At 37.5% G+C, this 21,009-nt stretch overlaps 1 protein-coding gene across 3 annotated transcripts in view; it reads left to right on the top strand.

Annotated features, from left to right (window-relative positions):
- Positions 1-13,653, top strand: part of PDCD6IP (programmed cell death 6 interacting protein) — a 72,881-nt gene extending 59,228 nt beyond the window's left edge. For 2 of the 3 annotated variants that reach the window (XM_036892563.2, XM_036892556.2), the window contains exons 16-18: positions 7,189-7,312; positions 9,181-9,386; positions 10,124-13,653. In XM_036892563.2, coding sequence (XP_036748458.2) covers positions 7,189-7,312; positions 9,181-9,386; positions 10,124-10,298 — 505 coding nt within the window. In that variant the 3' untranslated portion in view covers positions 10,299-13,653. The remainder of the gene's footprint in view (positions 1-7,188; positions 7,313-9,180; positions 9,387-10,123) is intronic. The other variant, XM_057492321.1, reaches the window with a different exon arrangement.
- Positions 13,654-21,009: the final 7,356 nt, after the last annotated feature.

Raw genomic sequence — 21,009 nt, 5'->3', positions numbered from 1 at the left:
TTTGGAAGTACAGTGATGTCACAGAAATGATAACAAAACAGCTTAGGGGACCGGATCTAAGAAATGCCAGTGAACTTCAGTTTGCCCTGAAGTGGCAAATAGGTTCCTTACATAAACTAGAGGTTCAGAACATGGGGAAGACAGGTGAATAGCTCAGAAAATATCTGCAAAGTCACTTTGTGAAGGAGCCTATTGAGAAAGCTGGGTCAGCATTCCATGCTGAGTAATCAGTAGCGAACTGACACAGCACTGATTTGAAGATACTATATTTATTAAGGTGAAAAATGAATGAAATTTACAAAACTTGGATGTTTTATAGAACATTCACCAGAATAATACTGTCACTGAGAACAGATGAAAAATGTGAATGGATTCTTCACCATGAAATAAACAGAGAAGATTAGGAAGTAATCTAAGGAACAAAGCAAGCAGAAATGCCAGAACTCAAGGAAGGTGGTAGAAAACAGGAGGTGATAAAGCATGAGGTGTCAAAATTCAGAAAACAAGTAGAAGAGAAGAACAAAACCATCACAAATATAAGATCAAATGGGAGGGACAAAAAGAATAAACAGTGAAGGAAACACAAGAACCAAGTAGAAAATAAACCAAAGAAAATGAAGCCAAAATAAAGAATTTAAAAGGATTATGGAAAAGATGGGCAAAGAAGAGCCAATATATGCAAAATTGAATTCCTCCCAAAGAAGGAAAAACCAAAACAGTGAACAGACAAATATTTAATATTACTCAAGAACATATTCCTAAAATAAATGAAGGCTTGTTGAAAGGGTGTGTCTTATGCCAGGAAAAATGAACAAGAACTGTCATTGCCAAGGCATTTAATTATTAGCCTTAAAAGAAAATGGCAGAATCTTTGAGGTAGTAAGACAAAAAGATCAGTCAGTTTTTGAAAAAATTTAGGCTGGCAGCACTAAGTGGAGTGATTGCTGTCGGAACTCAAAGCAAATAGGGCCAATGATTTTATATCCAAACTCCCCTTCAGGTATACACAAAGCCATGGGTTCATTAGTAGTGAACATAAAAAACTCAGAGACTTATCTCAAGAGCCTTTCTTGAGCCCTTTAGCTAAGCTGACCACTAGTCACCTCTCTGCCCATATTTAAATTGTTTTCAATACAAGTGGGAGAAGTTGCCAGAGAGCTGCCTCCCTCCACCCCCAAGAAACAGCTGGTTTTACAGTTTTTTACTAAGACTTAAAAAAGTAAATAATTAGAATGCTTTTTAAATGGTTCTAGAGGTTTAAAAAAAAACCCTCCGAATTAGTATCATTGATAAAAAAAATCTGACAGATTTAACAAAGAAGTCTTCAGAACAGTGTCATTTATGAATAGGGATGTGATGAAAGTCCTAAACTAATCGCCATTGATACCAGTATGTTAAAAAAGAACCATGAGCAAGGGAGAGGGGCCTTTAGTCCAGTAATGCAGTGTTTGGTTCATATTTTTACATCTAAGGAGAAAAGATTCTTTTCATAGATGAGGAAAAAGCATTTGAGAAAATAATTATTCTGGTACTCAGTAAAATAGTAGATGGATACTCCCTTAACGTGAAAGTATATGAGTGTGTGTTTGTGTGTGTGTATACACACATACAGATATCTATCTGTCTATATCCGCATAATTCTCAGCATCATGGTTAATGGAGAAGTATTGTAAAATTCCCCTAAAAGCGGAGGCAGACAACAAATGCCCACTGCCAGACTGTTATTTAATATTGGCAGTACTGCCAGCACAATTAGAAAAGAAAAAGAAGATAGAAATGTAAAAGTTGGAAAAGAGGAGGTAAAACTACTACTACTTAGAGACTTTGTGGTTGTATAACTGGAAAACCCAAGAGAATCAAACTCCAAATTCTGCATACAATAAAATAATTATTACTGAAGATAGTTGATCATAAAAATAATTTGTAGAAATAAATAGCTTTCATAGAAATAAACATATAGAAGATATAATGGAAAAGAACCCATGTAAAAAAGCAGCAATAAAATACATAGGAATAAGTTTGTCATATATGAGACCTATTGTGAAGAAAACTTTGAAACATTATTCAGGGACACAAAAGATGACTTAAGTGTGTTGAAAGACAAATCATGTTCTTGGATAGGAAGACCCAGTTTGGATAGCATGACTTAACCTCAAAGATGGCAATTCTAAAATGGACGCATTCAGTGTAATTTTGATTTAAAAAAACAAGAGGTTTTCATTGAAAACTAGACAAGTTGATCCTAAAAGTCAAGTAGAAAAACAGTCAAACAAAATTAGAAAGGCAAACAATAAAAAGAACAGTAAGGGGAAACTAATTGTACCAGATATTAAAATATATAATATTGTCTCTAATTAAAATACAGTGGTACCTGGTACATGATAAGTCAAACCAAAGACAGAATAGAAAATAGTAATAGAATCAAATACGTATGTGAATTTAGTGTAAAAGGATCCTAAACCAATCAGAAGACATTAGAGATAATTGCCTAGCCATTTAGAAAACAAAAGTTACAAATTCCAAAAGGATCAAACTTGAAATACGTAAAATGAAATGTAAAATCTAAAAGAATATGGGAGAGTTCTGTAATAAAGCTGAACTGGGAAGGGTCTTTCTAACTCCAACTTAAAATCCAGAAGCCATTGAAAAAAGGGTAGTGTAATAAACTGGGGAAAATGTAATAAATATTTTTATTTATTATACAATAAAATATACTAAACTGGTGAAAATATTTGAAACTTATTCACCAACAAAGGTAGATTTGCTTAATTTATAAAGAACTCTTAGGCACTGAGGAGGAGGATAAAGAAACCTATAGAAAAAATGGCACAAGATGTAAACAGAAATTTTGGAGATGAGGAAATACAAGTGGTTCTTAAGCATATAAAGAAATGCCTATCCTCATTCAAGATAAAATAAACACAAATTAAAATTACTCTGACAGAACACTTTCCAGATTGGCAGAATCTGCCAGTTTGGTCACATGCTCTGTTGGCACATGTGGAACAGGTCTCATCCATTGTTGTGAGAGTACTCACTGGTGCAGTCCTGTGTGGGTCCAGGGCAATCTGGCTGTTCTGTTTTTGAGAATTTATTCCGAGGATATATTAGCAAATGCTGGAAATGACTATTTATGAGCTAATTCATTTCTAAGTTGCTTGTAATATTAGAAGAATAAAAACATGTCCAGGGCTGGTGAAATAAAGCTAACATCTGTACAGTGAAATACTATGCTGTTTTTTTTTAAATTAAGGTATCATTGATATATAATATGAAGGTTTCACATGAACAACATTGTGGTTACTACATTCACCCCTGTTACCAAGTCCCCCGCCCCCGACCCCATTGCAGTCACTGTCCATCAGTGTAGTAAGATGCTATAGAGTAACTTCTTGTCTTCTCTGTCTGTGCAGCTATTTTTAAAAAAGAAGATGTCTCTTACTTACTGATATGGAAAGATCTCTAAGATAAATAGTTGTGGTAAAAAAAGGTACAGAACAGTGTAAAGTATGCTTTTTGTGTCAAAAGGGTGAAAATAGAAATACACGTTTAACTTGATTTATCCTTAAGGAAGCTCTGGACAGCTTCATAATTAACAGTGGGTAACTCGGGGAGTGAATGGTGAAGTGGGAGCTTGCAGATACGGGTCTTTTACTCACTTTAAAAGGCTTTGAACCAAGTTGAATATATTACCTTTAAGAAAATTATATTAAGTTAATCTAAATAATTGATGGGACTTCATATGTTTTTGTAGTCACAACCAAGTAGTCTGATTTTAATGTTTCAGAACTGTTCCTCCCCCTACGCCCCTTTTATTAATCTGTAGAACACTTTGTTCAACTCAGTCTTACAGAAAAGCCCAGTCTGTAAAACAGATAAAAATGGATCTGGCTTAGATCCAAGCAGGGTAAAGAGTTTGGAATAGAAGCCTTTTGCCCCTCCTTTCCTTCTTCTAAGCAGCAGCCATTGAGACATCTGTACAGAACCCCTGAATTCTGTAGCTCAAAACAAGTGGGAGCAGAGAAAGGATGAAAGTGATTTCTGAGTTTAAATTGAAGATTGGCAAACTGTAGCACCCAGGCTAAGTAGTTTTTGTAAGTAAAGTTTTATTAGAACACAGCCACACTCTTCATGCCATATGTATGGTCTGTGGCCGCTTGTGCACTAATGTCGTCAGTGTCTAGTAGTTGTGATAGAGACCCTACATCTGCAAAGCATATTTACTATCTCTTTTCACAAAAAATTTGCCAGCCCATTTTGAAAACATTTTTTGTCCGTGGTAATTGAATTTTTCGAGTTGGACTGTTAGTTTCTTCATTTAAATGTTTAGTGTAAAATTGGCTTATAACATAACTACTTTTAGAATTGTATAACATAACAGAAGTTCATCGCTTAGGAAGATGTTTTTGGATATTCTCATTTTCAAATATTTCATATTTCAAATCTCTAGGTTAAAAATTAGGTTTGTTACTATTTGTTTTTCCTGCGTATACTGAAAAGAAAATCAGTTCTGAGGCAGTCAGTCATCAGTTTGTCAAGTGATTTTCAGCTTAGTGATTAAAAAGTAAATGAATGATGGGAAAGTATTCGGAGTCCTAATAGCATCTAAAAATCTGAGAGTTAATTTTGTTGAAATCACAGGGCCTAAAATCTTTGAAAAAATTATTATTAACTATAAAATAACACAAGGCAAGTGTACATAAGTGTACATCTTGTTGAATTTTCACAAACAGTGCACTCATACAGCAAGTGCTTAGATCAACATAGAACATTCTCAGCAGCCCAGAAGCATTCCCCAGGGCAAGCAGTGTCCCCTCTGTGAGAGCACAGACATTTCTCCTGTTCAGCACTGTGCATAACTGGAACTGTGTGTACTCTTTTGTGACTAGCTTTCAGTCAGCATTGTATTTGTGAGATTCAATCATGCAGTTGTATGTAGTTATATATCTTTTATTTTCATTTCTGTATTTTATTGTGTGAATATACTACAAATTACTTATTCTACTGTTACTGAGTACTTGAGTAGTTTCTAGTTTTGGCTATTGTATTATAAATAGTGTGGGTATGCATGTTCTAAAACGTAACTGTCCAGTATTGCTGGAGGCAGTAAAAGAATAGAAACAAATCAAATGTCCAGGGCTGGTAAATAAATTAAGTTATATCTGTATAGTGAAAATACTATGCAGTCATATAATAGGATTTAAAATTTCTAGTACATTAAAAAAGTTGAAAGAAACTGGAGAAATTAATTTCAGTAATACATTTTGTTTAGTCCAATGTATCCAAAAAATGTAATTTCAGTGTATAATCAATGTAAAAATCGTGAATGAGGTATTTTACATTTTTCTCCTCTGAGTCTTAGAAATCTGGGCTGTAATTCCTACTTAGAGCACATCTCGGTTCATGCATGCTAGCCACATTTAAGGTGTTTAGCAGCCATATAGGGCTAGTTCTGAATCATGCTGTTGCTGAGCATATATATGCAGTGCTGTTGGATATATGCCTGCGAGAGAAATTGCTTGGTCACAAGGGTATGTGTTTGTCTAGCTTTATTTGGTATTGCCAAACAGTTTTCCAAGTGGTTGTATTAATATATATTCTTACTAGCAGTGTAGGAGAGTTCTGCTTGCTCTGTTTTTGCATTAGCTCTTCTGGTGGGTGTGGAGCTATGGTTTTAATTTTCATTTGCCCGATGACTAGTGTGTCCTCTTTATATAGAGTGTGCAAAAAGAGTAAATGTTTTACTCTGAGCTTTTTATCTTCTTTTCACTAACGATTTAAAATTAGTGTTAATAATGATGGTTTTTAGGCATTGGAATTATGGTGGTGCTTTATTTGATACGTTTTTGCTTTTTTATATTCTTAGTGTTATGATTTAACAGCTTTGATTTATATAATTCATACATAGCTTAAGAAATTCTTAATTTGTTTATTAATGTGTTGTTTGTTGTAACCATCTCTAGAATTTATCAAAGGAAAAGTAGAATAGTATGTTAACGCTTTATAATGTAATCATTACATCTATGAATAAATATACTCAAATATCTAAATTATTATAATTATATAAAAACTATAAAGAAGTAGATACAATAAAAATTAAACATAATTAAATGTATCATATTTACTATATATATATGAGAGTACACATAGATATTTCAGAATCTGACCTTTTTGAATTTTAAGATTGATTAAAAACTTCTACTTTATGTTATAAGCATGTATGACAAACTTAACAAATGTTAGGAAGTAGTTCTGGTTTCTTAATGAATATATTTATATATGGAGAGACTAATTTATCTTCCAACTGGGACCCTTTTTGAAAGTGTGGTCTGGGAGTCAGTTAATTGTCATAGTAGGACAACAGATGCTGTCACAGATCCTATGGGACATGTCGTATATACTTCTCTGTGAATGAGACCAGTGCAGTGAGAAGTAGGTCAGTACCGTGTATTTCAGAGAATGCATTTTACCTTAGGGTTTTGTTTAGTGATATTTTTGGGGTGGATTCAAATTTACTGTTAGAGGGAACTTTATAATATTTTTCTAATTTTCAGTGCTGTATTTTAGTGGTCCTTTCAACAATCTGTAACTCTTGAATTTAGCTTAGTAAAAGATTGAGGTATCTTTTAATGTAGAGTATCTCAGTGCCACATTTCTTTGAATATCTTCAGTAAATTTTCATCAAGACACTTGCATAATGGTTGGAATAGGTTAGCTTTCTCACCTGTTGTTTTGTTTTCTGTAAACACTGATATATGGTACAGTGATTAAAATATTAGCCAGGGGACTATGAGCAACTGTAGTTTTTCTGATAACTTTCAGGTAAGTTATTATGTTAGGAGCTTCTCATGTAGAGGGACTACCTCTTACTCTAGCGTAAGTAGTCTTGTAGGACCATTTGCTCAGTTTGACATGATCCTTACTCCAGCTGTAACTGATTTCTGAAAAAGGTTACCTATTATTCTAGTTTTCAGAAATAGAATAATAAATTTAATAAAACTACATTTTATTAAATAGGAAGAAAGAAGGTATAAGTTGTAGTCAAGAATAGAAATGTATATTTAAAATATCATCTATTGTTTTGAGTCTATTTTCTGTGTTTCATATATGAAGAAAAGTAAGAAAAAGACCTGGTATTTTGTTAGTTTTTTTATTGTGTTAATTTATAACACTTTAATCTTTAATAAGGGACTTGCAACAAAGCATTGCCAGAGAACCTAGTGCTCCTTCAATTCCTACACCTGCATATCAGTCCTCTCCAGCAGGAGGACACACACCAGCACCTCCAACTCCAGCGCCAAGGACCATGCCGGTTAGTAAGCAACCACATTTTTATATTTGTACTTTGTTTGCCAGAGTTGGGACAATATATTATATTAAATGTCTAGGTTTCAATAAAAAAATTGAGATGTACAATGGTACAAGGAAGTATGACTCATACACAGGAAGAAAAAGTGACTCATAAAGTTGTAGAGTATAAAATAAATTTAAAAATCAGTTGTGTTTCTATGTATCAACAATGAATAATCACAAAACAAAGTTAAGCAAACTGTTCCATTTACAGTAATATCGAAAATAGTAAACTACTTAGAAATAAATTTAAGAAGAGCAAAAGTTGTATTCATAAAAAAATAAAAAAATACTGTTGAAAGAAATTAAGGCCTAAATAAATGGAAAGCTCCCATGTTCATGGATTGGAAGAATTAATATTGCCAAGATGGCGGTACTCCCAAGTTGATCTACAGATTCGACTTAATCCTTATCAAAATTCCAGCTGTCTTCTATGCAGAAACTGACAAGCAGATCCTAAAATTTGTATGGAAATTCAGAGGACCTAGAATAGCCAAAACAGACTTGAAATGGAAGAGCAAATTGGAGGACTCACACATTTCCAAATTTCAAGGCTTACTGTAAAGTAAGAGGAATTAAGACAGTGTGGTTTTGACCTTTGGATAGAAATAGGTCCATGAAATAGAGCTGAAAGACCAGAAAGAAGCCTTTACAGTTATGATCAAGTGATTTTTTGACAACTGTTCCAAGACCAATCAGTGGGCACAAGCATCTTTTTCAAATGGTAGTTTTATATTAATGACAGTTTGTTTGCTGTAAAAGGTAAAACAGTTTACCTTGTAGGGAACTGGTAAGTCACCACTTAGATCATGTGACCAACCTAGTGTTTTGCAGTATGAAGAACACAGCATCATTCATGAATTCTTGACCAAAAAAAATGTTTGATTTGGATTTCGTCAAGTCTTCAGAATCAACTTTCAGTTTATAGACAGTAACAGTGATAAAGCAAGAAGTTAAATTGTGCCATTAGGAAACAAGTGGACAGATCTAGAGCTGGGCCATTCTATGAGACCTCTGGCATGGTCTTCTCTAAAAGTGAATGTCCAGAAGAAAAAAATAGGCAGGGTGCATATTCTAGATTAAAAGAGGAAAGATTCATAATAATCAAAAACATTGCATGAACCTTGATTGGATCTCGGTTCATAAAAGCATCTATAAGAGGTTTTTTTGTGATAAATAGGGAAATTTGAATGTGGAGTGGATACCCTGATGTTAAGGAATAATTGTTAATTTTCTTTGGGTGAAATGGTTATTGGGATTATTATGTAGGAGAATATTAGTATTTATATGCTGCTGTCTTTCAGGCTGATGTCATGAAATTTACAACTTACTTTAAAATGGTTCTACATATATACAGATAGATAAATATGTGGATATATAACTATAGATGAAGAAAATATGGTCATTGTTAATAATTTCTGTATTTAATGGCTAAATATCTGATTTTTTTTTATTATACTATTTTCTGGTGTCTGAGAATTTTTATATAAAAACTGTTGGCCCAGGAGGAGATTACAGTAGTAAACTACCTGACCTGTTTCTTCCTCCTACTTCAGATATCTAACCATTGATGGAAACAGTAATAAGCAATAAATGATTGAATAAGAGATATCAGGGAAAGCACAATGCCTATTGAATATCCACAAATAAGGAACTTAATTAAACTCTGATAAGTTTCTAGAGTAATAAGCAATAAGTCCTCATTTAAGAATGGCAATTAGAAATATATTTGGATTCTAGAGTTTCTCATATGTCCTCATTTATTTCAGTTAATAGCAGTTTGACAAAAACATGAGAAGTTGTGTAGTCAAGGCTGACTTTTTCTTACAGACTGCTAAGCCCCAACCCCCAGCCCGGCCTCCACCTCCTGTGCTTCCAGCAAATCGAGCTCCTTCTGCTACAGTTCCAGCTCCAGCTCCAGCTCCAGCTCCAGGAGTTGCTGGGATGGCTGCAGTGGCTCCACCACAGACTCCTGGCTCAGCCTCCACTCCACAGGCCCAGGGACCCCCCTATCCCACCTATCCAGGATTTCCCGGGTAAGGCTGAAGCTTTTGATACTCCTGTGACTAGCTAATAATGTTTCTAGTTCTGGTTAACCTTTTAAAAACTTCTCCGAATGGAGGTATCCTGAGTGAATAAGCTACACTGTTAGCTTATACAGAAATAAAAATAATGTCATGTCATCTATTTGAGTAGTTGGAACAGCTATTCTTGGCATTCTGATAAATTGTTGAACAGAAATCTAATTGTGGCACATGCTGTCTTAAAGATCAGCTTTGTGATAATTTTTTAATCACATGAAAACCCAGACTCTTGGCTACTTTTTAAGATGTGTTCAAAACTTTACTTAGTAAATACATTCTGTCTTCTAAACATTAAAACTTTGTAAACAGTAGATTTATGTGAATTACAGTGAACATTGAATCTTGTGAAACAGGAAGGTACTTAAGATTGCCATGTTAAAATGAAGGGTCTCCATTTTTATTTCTTGTTAATAGTTGAATAAATAGTTTAAATTTCCTTTAACAATATTCTGGATAATATGAAATGCTTGATATTCTTTCATTTCAATTAGTAACAGGATAGGAACACTTTTCTCTAACCAGTACCTTTTAACAGCTGTTTTTTTTCTCTTTACTATTCCTTAACAGACTGAGAAATACAGAAAAAATGACTTTTTTGAAAAAACTTGGCTTTGGAATAATTACTGTATGTTTCATCTTCTGCTGTTTATTTTACCAATCCAGTTGTCTTGTTTTCTTCTCCCCACCAGGTATTGCCAAATGCCCATGCCCATGAGCTATAATCCTTACGCATACGGTCAGTATAATATGCCATATCCACCAGTGTATCATCAGAGTCCTGGACAGGCTCCGTACCCAGGACCCACGCAGCCTGCGTACCCCTTCCCTCAGCCCCCACAGCAGTCTTACTACCCACAGCAGTAATATGTCAGCACAGAAGCTCAGCTGGTTTGGTTCAAAGGGAAGGAAATACCAGCTCTGCAATAAGTGTACTAAACTCTGCGTTCTGGTTAACACAATGTACTCTACTGTACTTAATGCACTGTCTGATTTCTGTCTGTGGCTGAAAGCTAAAAAAACTGTGCCCAGCTCCAATTTGATTGCATACATGCGAATTGCTGCTGTTGCGGCATAAACAACACGTATAATAGAAATTGAAGTAGATTACAGTTCAGTTTATAAAAGTTGAAAATGAGAAATTAAACCCACAAGTGAAATGTTTGAAATTACTATACTTTTGTCTACGTAAGACGTGATTGGGACATCACATACTTAAAATGATGGTTTAAGTACTGATATTCAAGAAAACTAAATTTTCTTTCTCTCTCGTTTATCGATTTGCTTTAATTTCCATTATGCTATTTTGCATAATCAAAGCATTGTAAATCTTACAATTTAAAAATAAATTACTTCAGAACAGTTGTCATTGTTATGTTTTGTCATTGATTCTCATTACTGTCTAATTTCTTTCTGAGATTAGTCTCATATGTATGTAAGTTAAACAGATACTGTGTTCAAGTGCATAGTTAGTGCAAATTAATAGTCTCAAGCACGTTTTAATAGGAAAACCAAAAGAGTAGCACCATGACTTATTTTTTGCATGCTGATTAGGAAATCAATTTTGACATTTCTTTTGAGAAATTCTATAATGTGGAAGAAATATAATTGCTACCAAAGATTCTTCAAATACATATATGAATAAATATGTATATTTATTTAATGTTTTATTATTAGCCTCTCCAAGAAGAAGCTGATACAAATTCTGGTAATAATTTTTTTTCATAACCTGGTTAAAATAATACATGTCAGTACTGTCTAATGTAATGGAATTGTTTAAAGAAAATTTACTGTACCTTTCTATTCCTTTTTTCCACCTTACTGTCTTAACTTAGTAACATTTAATGCACAATGTATATGGATATAAATAGATCTAAGCCCTTTCATTTTTACGCTCCTAAAAGCTTGGACTATTTTATAATTCAGGGAGTGCACAAAACATTGTTGGGAGCATATGCCAATTCTGGAATAGCTGTATATTTAATACTGATCTCTGCTGTTGGATACTAATTACTGTATAAAACTCAGTAAAAATAGACACGTCATAGAATGAGAAAATGAGAGAAGAATGAATTGTCTAATATCACAGTGGGATCTGTTCTGCTTGAGGTTCATTTCTGAACACATCAGGCATATGAGCAGATTTCCAATGTATCTGTTCATGTTTATTTTCTGAGTTTTAATGCTAACCTTTTCTTGCATTGTTTCATTTAAATGATACTGTCACTTGGTCCACTGTTGTTTTCATTGACAGTTTGGATTTATATTTTAAATGTTGGACTGAGGGTGTGTATTGTAAAAGGGAGTGAATTGGTTAAAAAATACACATGTATTTAAAAAAATCTTGTATGTAGAAAACATGAAGGATGTTACTTCAATATGAGTGATCTTTACATTGAATATTGAAATTGGTGTAAAGTCCAATAGTTAAAAGATTGGCAAAAATAGTGTTTTACATATAGCTAAGTTTTATTGTGGAATCATTGAAGTGTGACATGGGCTGGTTTGACTCTTGTGTAACAGGCATTTAAGTTCTACGTTCTTATTACTCAAGGTGTCGTAACGTAAAATACTCAGTGAGAGGGGTATATCAAATTGCTAGTTTATAGTTCTTGCTCATGAAGAAAAAACAAAAACAAAATTGGCCTGAATATTCTCTTGGGGGAAGAAGGCACTAAAGAAAAGAGTAAGTGCATCAGAGGGCCAAAAGAGAAGTTGGAAGGCTGTTTAGCCCATTCCAGTGCTGAGCTCGGCCTGTTCCCAGAGAGCCAGGGGAAGATGGTTCAGAAACTGCAGGACTGGAGGCTCCACAGCCCCTCTTGATGCCTCTTCCAACCTGCCTGACTTGCTCAACTCTGTCACCGAGCTTTTGTATGCAGCAGCTGCATGCATTTCCTCTAATCAGGCCACTCATCCTTTAGGTGTTGGTCCTGTGTCTAGGTTCAGAGGACCAAGTTCCTGCTCCCTTCATTGCTGTGTGTCTGTGTAGGCCTATCTAGTTTCATTAAGGTGGCTAATGGGAAGAAGTTTCCCCTTAGGTCTGTTTTGCACTCTAGCAAACAAGAAGGAAGCCCTCACTTGGGTTGTTTTATTACAAACTTACTCATCCTTTGCTTAACTTTCTATATTCCACAAAATACCCTGAAAAGGTGTTATGGATGATGCTGTTTGAGATAGGATAGTATCCCTCTGGTTCCGTTTATTATGAGGCTTTAAAATTTTTCTTTCTAAAGAAAGGAAACCATTTGTAGACCATTTATGTTGGGCTTTGGAATACTGCTTTAAAATGGACAATGGTTCAGGTAGTAAAGCTCTGGGTGAAGAAGCTGGTCAGAAGTGGGGAACAAACTGCTGACTTTTAAAATTTCTTGTTCCTGGTTGGAGACGGATGACTTCTTGGTCTAGTGTAAAGTATTGGCCTATTCCTAGCCCCTTGGTCTTTATTCTCAGTTAAGAAAAATATTCCTGTCATGCAGCCCATTGAATCTGTGAGATAGCTCTGTACCCATATTCCCAACTTCTTTGTGATTTATAATCTTTGCCTCCCCAAATCTCACTAGTTACAGAAAAAAAGAACATTTCACAGAGCCTTCTGTCCCTAACGTTCCATCCCAGGCAGCAGCCTTTCTAGTCAAAACAGATTTTAAAAATATTTTCCATAGAGCTTTACAGTTTGCAAAAGTGCTTTGTATACATTTTCTTATTTCATGAACATGATAAAATGCAGTTTGTTTAGTAGGTTTCAGTTTGCTAACAGAATTTTTTTTTTTTAATCAGTTTATCTTGAATCTTGCCAGAACTTAGTGGCATCTCTCTCTCTCTCTCTTTTTTTTTAGCACTTCTGCAATTAGTTGATTCACAGTACAGAACAGGACACAAAGTAGGGAAAAAAAACAGTTCTATAGTGTTATAATTACTAGTTTAAAAATAGACATTAGAACTAAATGGTTGATTATAAGATTTACATGGAAGAGAAAAGAAGGAAAATTATATTTTTAAAGAAAAAGAGAATATTCAGGCTTTATTTCTGGTATGAAGTTTATATTTTTAAAGAAATTCTATATTATCACACCAGAGATTTTAGATTCTTTTCTGGTTACAAACATTGCTGGTAGTTGGGTTATATTTTTATTGTATTCATTTCTCTTAGGGGGAAAATTGTAAAGAAACAAAAAGGTTCCAGATGAATGTATCCTTAGAAATAAAAGTTGAAAGATTCTTACTTCCTTGGAGTATGAATTCTTATTTAAGTGTTTATCCTTCAGCTTTATAGTTTCTATAATTTCTTTGACAAATGGTAGGTTGGAAAATAAATACCCACTTTGACTTAATGCATGAGACTATAGAAAGAACACAGCATTGTTTAAAAGTTTTCTTAATAGCTGTCAGCTCTGTAATTTATCAAGGATGGACCATGGTTTTCATTACTTGTGATTTGCTCTATTCTTTCAGATGAGTAATCTCTTCTTCAAGTGTCATTTTTGGGGCTAAGTTTTGGAAATTGTTTGTCAAGATCACTGTATTCAGTTGATCAAGGAAGGGGGTGCTGAAAACTGTTCATCTTTTAAACATGTATGTTTTCTTGTTCCTGCTGCTCCTGTGTTTTAAGGTCAGATGTAGCTCAGAATACACAGTTGATCAGACAGTGTGTTGATTTGATTTATCTTCCAAATTTGTTGAACAAGCCAGCTCCAGGAACGAATCTATAGTTGAATCCCTTTTAGATACATTTTATGTTACATCTTTCTTTTTCATTTTCATTTACCTGGCATCTGGGTTGGAGCATCCAGGGTTCACACTGAAGGTCTTGGCCGCCCCGGTGAGTCTCATATGAGGACACCGGTGAACTATGGGACCCTCCCTGGACCTGGGGCTCTGCTGCAGCCTGAAGGAAAGTGACAATAGCTCTGTGTGTCAGGCTTGGCTGCTTCAGCATTTACTATGGCAGGGTGGGATTGGCGTAGGAACGGTGCATGAGGGGACTCAAACTTGCCTGGAGCCTGCATGCCAGAGAGCCACAGGCCATTGCCAAATGCCAATTCCTGTCTGCTCACCAGCCTTGCCTTTGTAGAAAGTCAGTCCGGAGCACATCCACTCTTTCTGCCAGGGACCCTGGCTTCTGTCAGTTCTGTGGCTCCTGATATCCTTACTTTCTGCTTAAAAGTTGCTTAAGTCCCTTTCAACTAATGAACATCACGTGACACAGATGAATAGGTTCAAGTCTATTAACCATTGTGTTTAAGTTTTCCTGTGTTTTTAACTGTTTTAGACTTGACATTTCTTGAAGCCATGTGATTCATACTCATGTCAACTATGTCTTTATTGTGAACATCAAGTGACCTTTTTGTATTTTTTAACCTTGTAATACATTGTTAATAATATCACCATTGTTTTTGGGTGCATTAGCAAATTTTCAACTTGTGTGTCTGCCTTAGTTTCAGGTGTTTATAGATTTAGTTATTTGACCCAATCAGGTTTTTTTTTGGGTAATTAATAGGAAAGTTCAATTTAGTACTTCATTAAAACTACATATATGATTGTTTGACATTTTTGTCTGTTATAAATATTTTTTATTTTTTATTTTGGTATCAATCTACAATTACATGAGGAACATTATGTTTACTAGATTCCCCCCATCACCAAGTCCCCCCCACAAGCCCCATTACAGTCAGTGTCCATCAGTGTAGTAAGATGCCACAGAATCACTACTTGTCTTCTCTGTGTTGAACAGCCCTCCCTGTGGCCTCCCCCACATTATGTGTGCTAATCATAACGCCCCCCCTTTTTTTTCCCCTTGCCCCTCCCTCCCCACCCATCCTCCCCAGTCCCTTTCCCTTTGGTAACTGTTAGTCCATTCTTGGGTTCTGTGAGTCTGCTGCTGTTTTGTTCCTTCAGTTTTTTTCTTTGTTCTTATACTCCACAGATGACTGAAATCATTTGGTACTTGTCTTTCTCTGCCTGGATTATTTCACTGAGCATAATACCCTCTAGCTCCATCCATGTTGTTGCAAATGGTAGGATTTGTTTTCTTCTTATGGCTGAATAGTATTCCATTGTGTATATGAACCACATTTTCTTTATCCATTCATCTACTGATGGACACTTAGTATTAGTCAAGTCATGTAGTGTGTAAACATGGTCTGTCGTAACCGGGCATAGCTGGGCCTCCTCTCTTCCCTTCTTGGGGTTGGCTTTGGAGCACTCAGGAGTTGTCTCCCTTACCTCTGATCCCTTAGCGCCTCCCGCCTTGCAGCTTCTTTGTTGCCAATAAGTGGCAGTGGTTCCAGATGAGGGGCCCCCTGACCGGCCAGTGTCTTTTTTCTCCACCAGCACCTGGAGGAAAGGGGGTGAAGAAAAATCACCCCTTAAACCTTCACTGCTCTCCACACAGACTGAGACACATGACAGTTCTTTTTGCAATTAGTATGTGTTTGAATAAGAATATATGCACATAGCATACATTTCAAAAGGTAAGCAGAGTGTGATACCTCTATCTTGCTTTCCTCCTTGGAGACAGTCTCTGCCACTAGTGCTCACAGAGTTGAGGTTTATCACCTCCCAGAAGCAGATGTATGTGACCTTCTGTAGAAGCGATGCAGTGAATTTTGACAGCCGAATCTAACACCAAAATCTGCTGTGGCTCTTCTTCTGTGGACTCCATGGACTATATTTATAATCTGGGAAATTTAAAGAGTTAATTCTAAGTTCAGCTACACCTGACATTATTAACACTGATGAGACATTTGAATGATTGCTAATCTAATCCCACTATGCTTTATGATTTTTCATAATTACCCAAGTATGTCTCATAATTTTTGATAAAGATTTGCATTGTAGAATGATAGTTAAATAATTTTTCAGCAAGAAAACTTTTAATATGAAGCCAGAGAGAATAGACACACCTAAGAGGACAGAGCATGACCACATTTAATTTTCTTTCGATATGTAGGCAGAAGAATGGCCTCTGGGTTTGTCTGTGTCCTATTCCTGGGGACCTGGGAGTGTAGTAGAGTGCATGGCAAAGAATTAAGGTTGCTAATCAGCTGACCATCAAATAGGTAGTTCATTCTAGATTATTCTGGTGGGCCCAATGAAATCACAGGGTTCCCTAAAAGTGGGAGAGGGAGATAGAAAAGGGAGACCCAGATGGCCGCATGAGAAGGACTGGGCTCGAAGCTGCTGGCTTTGCAGGAGGGGAAATGGGACCTTGAGCCAAAGAAAGCAGGCAGCCTCTAGAAATTGAAAAAGGAAAGGGAACAGGTTCTCCCCTAATGCCTACAGAAGGAACAGCCCTGCTGACACTTTGATTTTAGCCCAGTGGGACTCATTTTGGACTTCAGATATTCAGAACAGTGAGATCATTAATTTGTGTTGTTTTAAATCACTACGTTTGTGGTAGTTTATTACAGCAGCAATAGTAAGTAAATTATATTCAATTTGGTTCATTAACAAATCATCTCCTCACTTAGCTCCCTGGGTTATACGGACTATAGTGTATGCCTCTAGCATCTCATGAGCAGATGGGCAGAGATCTAAAGAGTGGTGACTCCCCAGAGCACATGGAGGCCCAAGTGTCTGCTTCACCATTTCCCTTCAATTAAAAAAAAAGTTGATGAGATGTATACAATGTAAGGCAGATTATTAAGCAGTGAATAGGAAGATGAAAGAAATAAGCACAGAAAATAATGGAAGATCCTTGTTTTCTATTTAATGTTCTGGTTTGGAAACAGCATGTATTGTTGAAAGGCAATGAACAACAAAGGCCGTAATGAAAGGATAGGGTTTTTTTTTTTCCTTAGCAAAATAGAGTTGATGCACAACATTCGGTTGGTTTCAGGTGGACAACTCAGTGATTTGACAGTTACCTACATTATTAAATGCTAACCCCAACTAGTGTAGTTACCAGCTGTCACCAAGCAAAATTATTACAATATTATTGACTATATTCCCTTTGCTGTATTTTCATCTCTGTGACTAACTTATAGTATAACTGGGATTTTGTGCCTTTTTATCCGCTTCACCTATTTTCACCTACTGCCCCCTGCCCCATGGCAATCACCAGCCTCTTCTCTGGTGATTTTCTTTTCTCCAAAAGGGTTAGTCCCTCTCCATATCAGTTTCCTTTATCCCTGTGTGGAGTTTTCAGATGGGAAGTACATCATAGATGGAAGTGAGGGGAACCCTGCATGAGGGATGCCGTTTTCAATCTTAAACACTGTAGTGTCATGGAGGCAATGTCTTCCTCAGAACCACTGTTTTTTCTTCTAGGAGTTAGAGTGCTGTTTCCTCTAGGTTTGTTTGTGGGTGTCTGAGGCTTCCATTTCCTCTAATGTCCTTGTTTTGCCTGTCCTATTGTCTTTGGGTTTCTCTAGTAACTCCTTAAATAGAGCCTGAACCCGCCAGCTTTCAGCTCCAGTATTTTGTTGATGTGGGTAAGGTGTAGTCCTAAGATTAGGTCTCAGCTTTTTAACAGCCTGTGGCCCTGGGCTGTAACTTTCTAATTCAGAATTCCATTTTCTGCAGCATTAAGTCTTCAAAGCATTTTTAAGCTTGGCTATCACACGTACATTTCAATGCCATCTTTACTGGCCTCACATTTCCCTGCGTAGTCAGCTGCTGCGGTTTCATTCATGTAACAGTCAGTGACTTGCTCAACATCAGCTACATGCTTCTGGTTCTGTTACCAGCAGACACTAGAACAGGGTCTTCGGTCCTTGTCTTCGAGTATTAACAGAAGTTAACACTGAGACCTAGGAGTATGCCAGCAAGCACTTTTTTAGAGACATGAGGACACAGAGGCGCCTTGACAGATCAGGGTGGGCTGCTCAAGAGAGAGTCAGCTCCGAGAAGAATCAGGGTGGCTCTGATTAAGGGGAGTGAAAGTGTCTATTATTAGTTATTAGGTCATGTAGTGTGATTGGGAGGATTTCAGCACATGTGCAATTGGATTACATACGTACACATATATGACAGTGTCATCTCATGTAACAGTGTATAAAATCTCCACCTAGGGATGGGAAATTTAGTATTACAATGAGGAAAAGGCAACTAAAGGACACCAAAGTTACCTTATGCTCATGCCACGAGTTGTTTGTGACTTGGTCCATTGATTATCTGACCAGGGGTCTCTAAACCTAGGACATGGAGGTTATAAAACTTGTTAAAACAATAGGTTGACATGGAAAACAAGATGTGTTGGAGCCTCACAGGGCCAGTGGTCTGAGTCACAAGGCACTTTGCCAGGACTTAGGTAGGAGGGGCTGGACTGGTGTCTCCATCTTTTTTTCCTACTATCTCAGTTCTAGGCACTGTACTAAGTCTGTAAGTAATTCATTTGTTTCATAAGAGCCCTCTGAAGTTGATACAGTCTAACAGAGGAGTCACCTTGTAGAGATGTCAAGCAGCTTGTCCAAGGTCACACGCTGCTGGGTAGCTGAGCCAGGCTCCTGTCTGTCTTGCCTGTTGCCTTTAATCTGAACTGTAATGACAAACTGACTTCCTCCTGAGCTATGATTATTGCTGCTAAAAAATAGCAAATATTTATTCAGTGCCCTTCACGTTCCAGGTCTTCTTGTAAGCATTTAAAATCCATTACTTTAGCTGAATGGCCATTTACGAGGTGGCCACTAATTTCATCCCATTTTACAGGATGAAAATTCCAAGGCACAGAGAGGTTGAGTACCTGGAGCTGGCATGCAATGTGGAGCTGGGATCTCACTGCAATGGAAAGTTAGAGACTGAAGTTTCTTCTGTTTCTTGGAATATTTTTTTATAGAAGGGCATTTGCCCTCATTCCTCACATCCATCTATCCATTTGCACGTTCAGTTTTTTCTTCTCAATAATTCCAAATTGTATGTTGAGAGACTGCTGATCATTCTAGATGCTGGAATACAGCTGTGTCCTCCAGGAATTTATATTCCAGGGAAGAGTGAAATTGAACCAGGAACAGCAATAGGTTTGTGATATGAAGACGTGAATTTGTGGAGGCAGTTCTCCATGTCTTTCTCCTTGTTTTTGGTTCCAGCTGGGTGGCTAACCCCTCTGCCTGCTCCAGGGACTGTTGGCTGGGTGGGGAGCAGAAGCTGAAATCTCTGGGGTCAGGGGTTGAAGAAAGAGGCAAAATCCCAGAGGGGACAGCTTTCTGCTGTGGAGGGAGCACAGCACTTCTAGGGGCATCATATTCTAAATGAGGCGAATCTTTCACATCTGCAGGGACCAGGAGGCCAGGCAGCGTGGGATGGTGACCCAGCACCTGGCACCATCCAGGTATTGGTTGGGGGGAGCCAGTACTGACTGAGACGGAATTTCTCATCGCCTGTAGGATGGGATTCAGAGTTAGAGAGGATGGCTTCAGAGAATAAAGAAATGGATATTTCTTGTGTACCTAGGTGGGTTGGCTTCAGTTCACAGCCACCTGTGATGCTCAGGCCACCATCTCTGGGATGGGAAAGGATGTTCATGCTGGGCACATCTGCACACCTGGTCCCGTGGCATCTCTGCATTCATCCTGGCTGACTGGCTGGGACCCTGCAGGAATGGCGAGCAGAAGCAAGGCCTCGAGAAGCTTCTGTTGGGTATGGATGCGACTGAGTTTAAGAGGGCAGTCCAAACGTTCCCACCACTGGTCAGATGTGGACAGGAGGGAAGTCACTTATTTGACATTGGTAGGGGGTTCGTTTTTCTCATTCCCAGCAGAAAGTGCCGTCAGTCTGGAAAGGACTTTGCTGAATCCTAAAACAGCCCCAGCCTAGTCATACCGTGCAAGGCCTAGGCCAAGGGGTTGCCCCAGTTGTGGGGACGCCTGTTTGCCAGGGCAGGAATGAACACCCTAGCAGCTGTGGGTGTTTGGGAAGATGACACTCTGACTTGGTCCCAGAAGAAGAGATTTCTGAGAGTTTCTGGGGCTCATGCCTGAGATGCAGTGAACAGTGGCCGAAGAACTGTGGAGTGCAGTGAAATCCCAGGGGTGAGGCTCCCAGGCCTCCAGCGCTCTCAGGGCAAAGTAAGCTTCAGTGGCTGAGGCTGGCTGCGCAGGGCCCCTGAGCATTTCAGGGGGGCAGCCCCCTGGAGAGCACACAGCAGGCTGAGGAAAGGTGTGCACACCCACCTGGTGGGGGGAGAGTACAGAAGCCCCACTCAGAGAGTTCTGGAGGTGATGAGCATGGCCTGGGCCTGCAGAGCATGTGTCAGCAGACCCAAGTTCTTGGTGACATGCTCACCCTCACAGCTCTCCCAGCCTGTGCTGTAAAGGCTGGGTTTAGCCCAGGCCTGCCACTCAGACTCCTGGATGTGTTATAGAAGTTTTTTTTTTTTTTGTAGATAATTATTTTTTATTGAAGGGTAGTTGACACACAGTATTACATTACATTAGTTTCAGGTGTACAACACAGTGATTCAACATTTATATACATGATAATTCTAGGTACCAGCTATCACCATACCAAGTTGTTACAATATTTTGACTATATTCCTTCTGCTATACATTACATCCCGGTTACTTATTTATTTTACAATTGGAAGTGTGTACTTTTTTTTTTTGTTGTGAGGGCATCTCTCATATTTATTGATCAAATGGTT

This window comes from Manis pentadactyla, chromosome 14, assembly GCF_030020395.1.
Source record: "Manis pentadactyla isolate mManPen7 chromosome 14, mManPen7.hap1, whole genome shotgun sequence".
Taxonomy (NCBI): Eukaryota; Metazoa; Chordata; class Mammalia; order Pholidota; family Manidae; genus Manis; species Manis pentadactyla.
The sequence above is the reverse complement of the archived record's forward strand: the minus strand, read 5'-3'. Positions and strand labels throughout refer to the sequence as shown.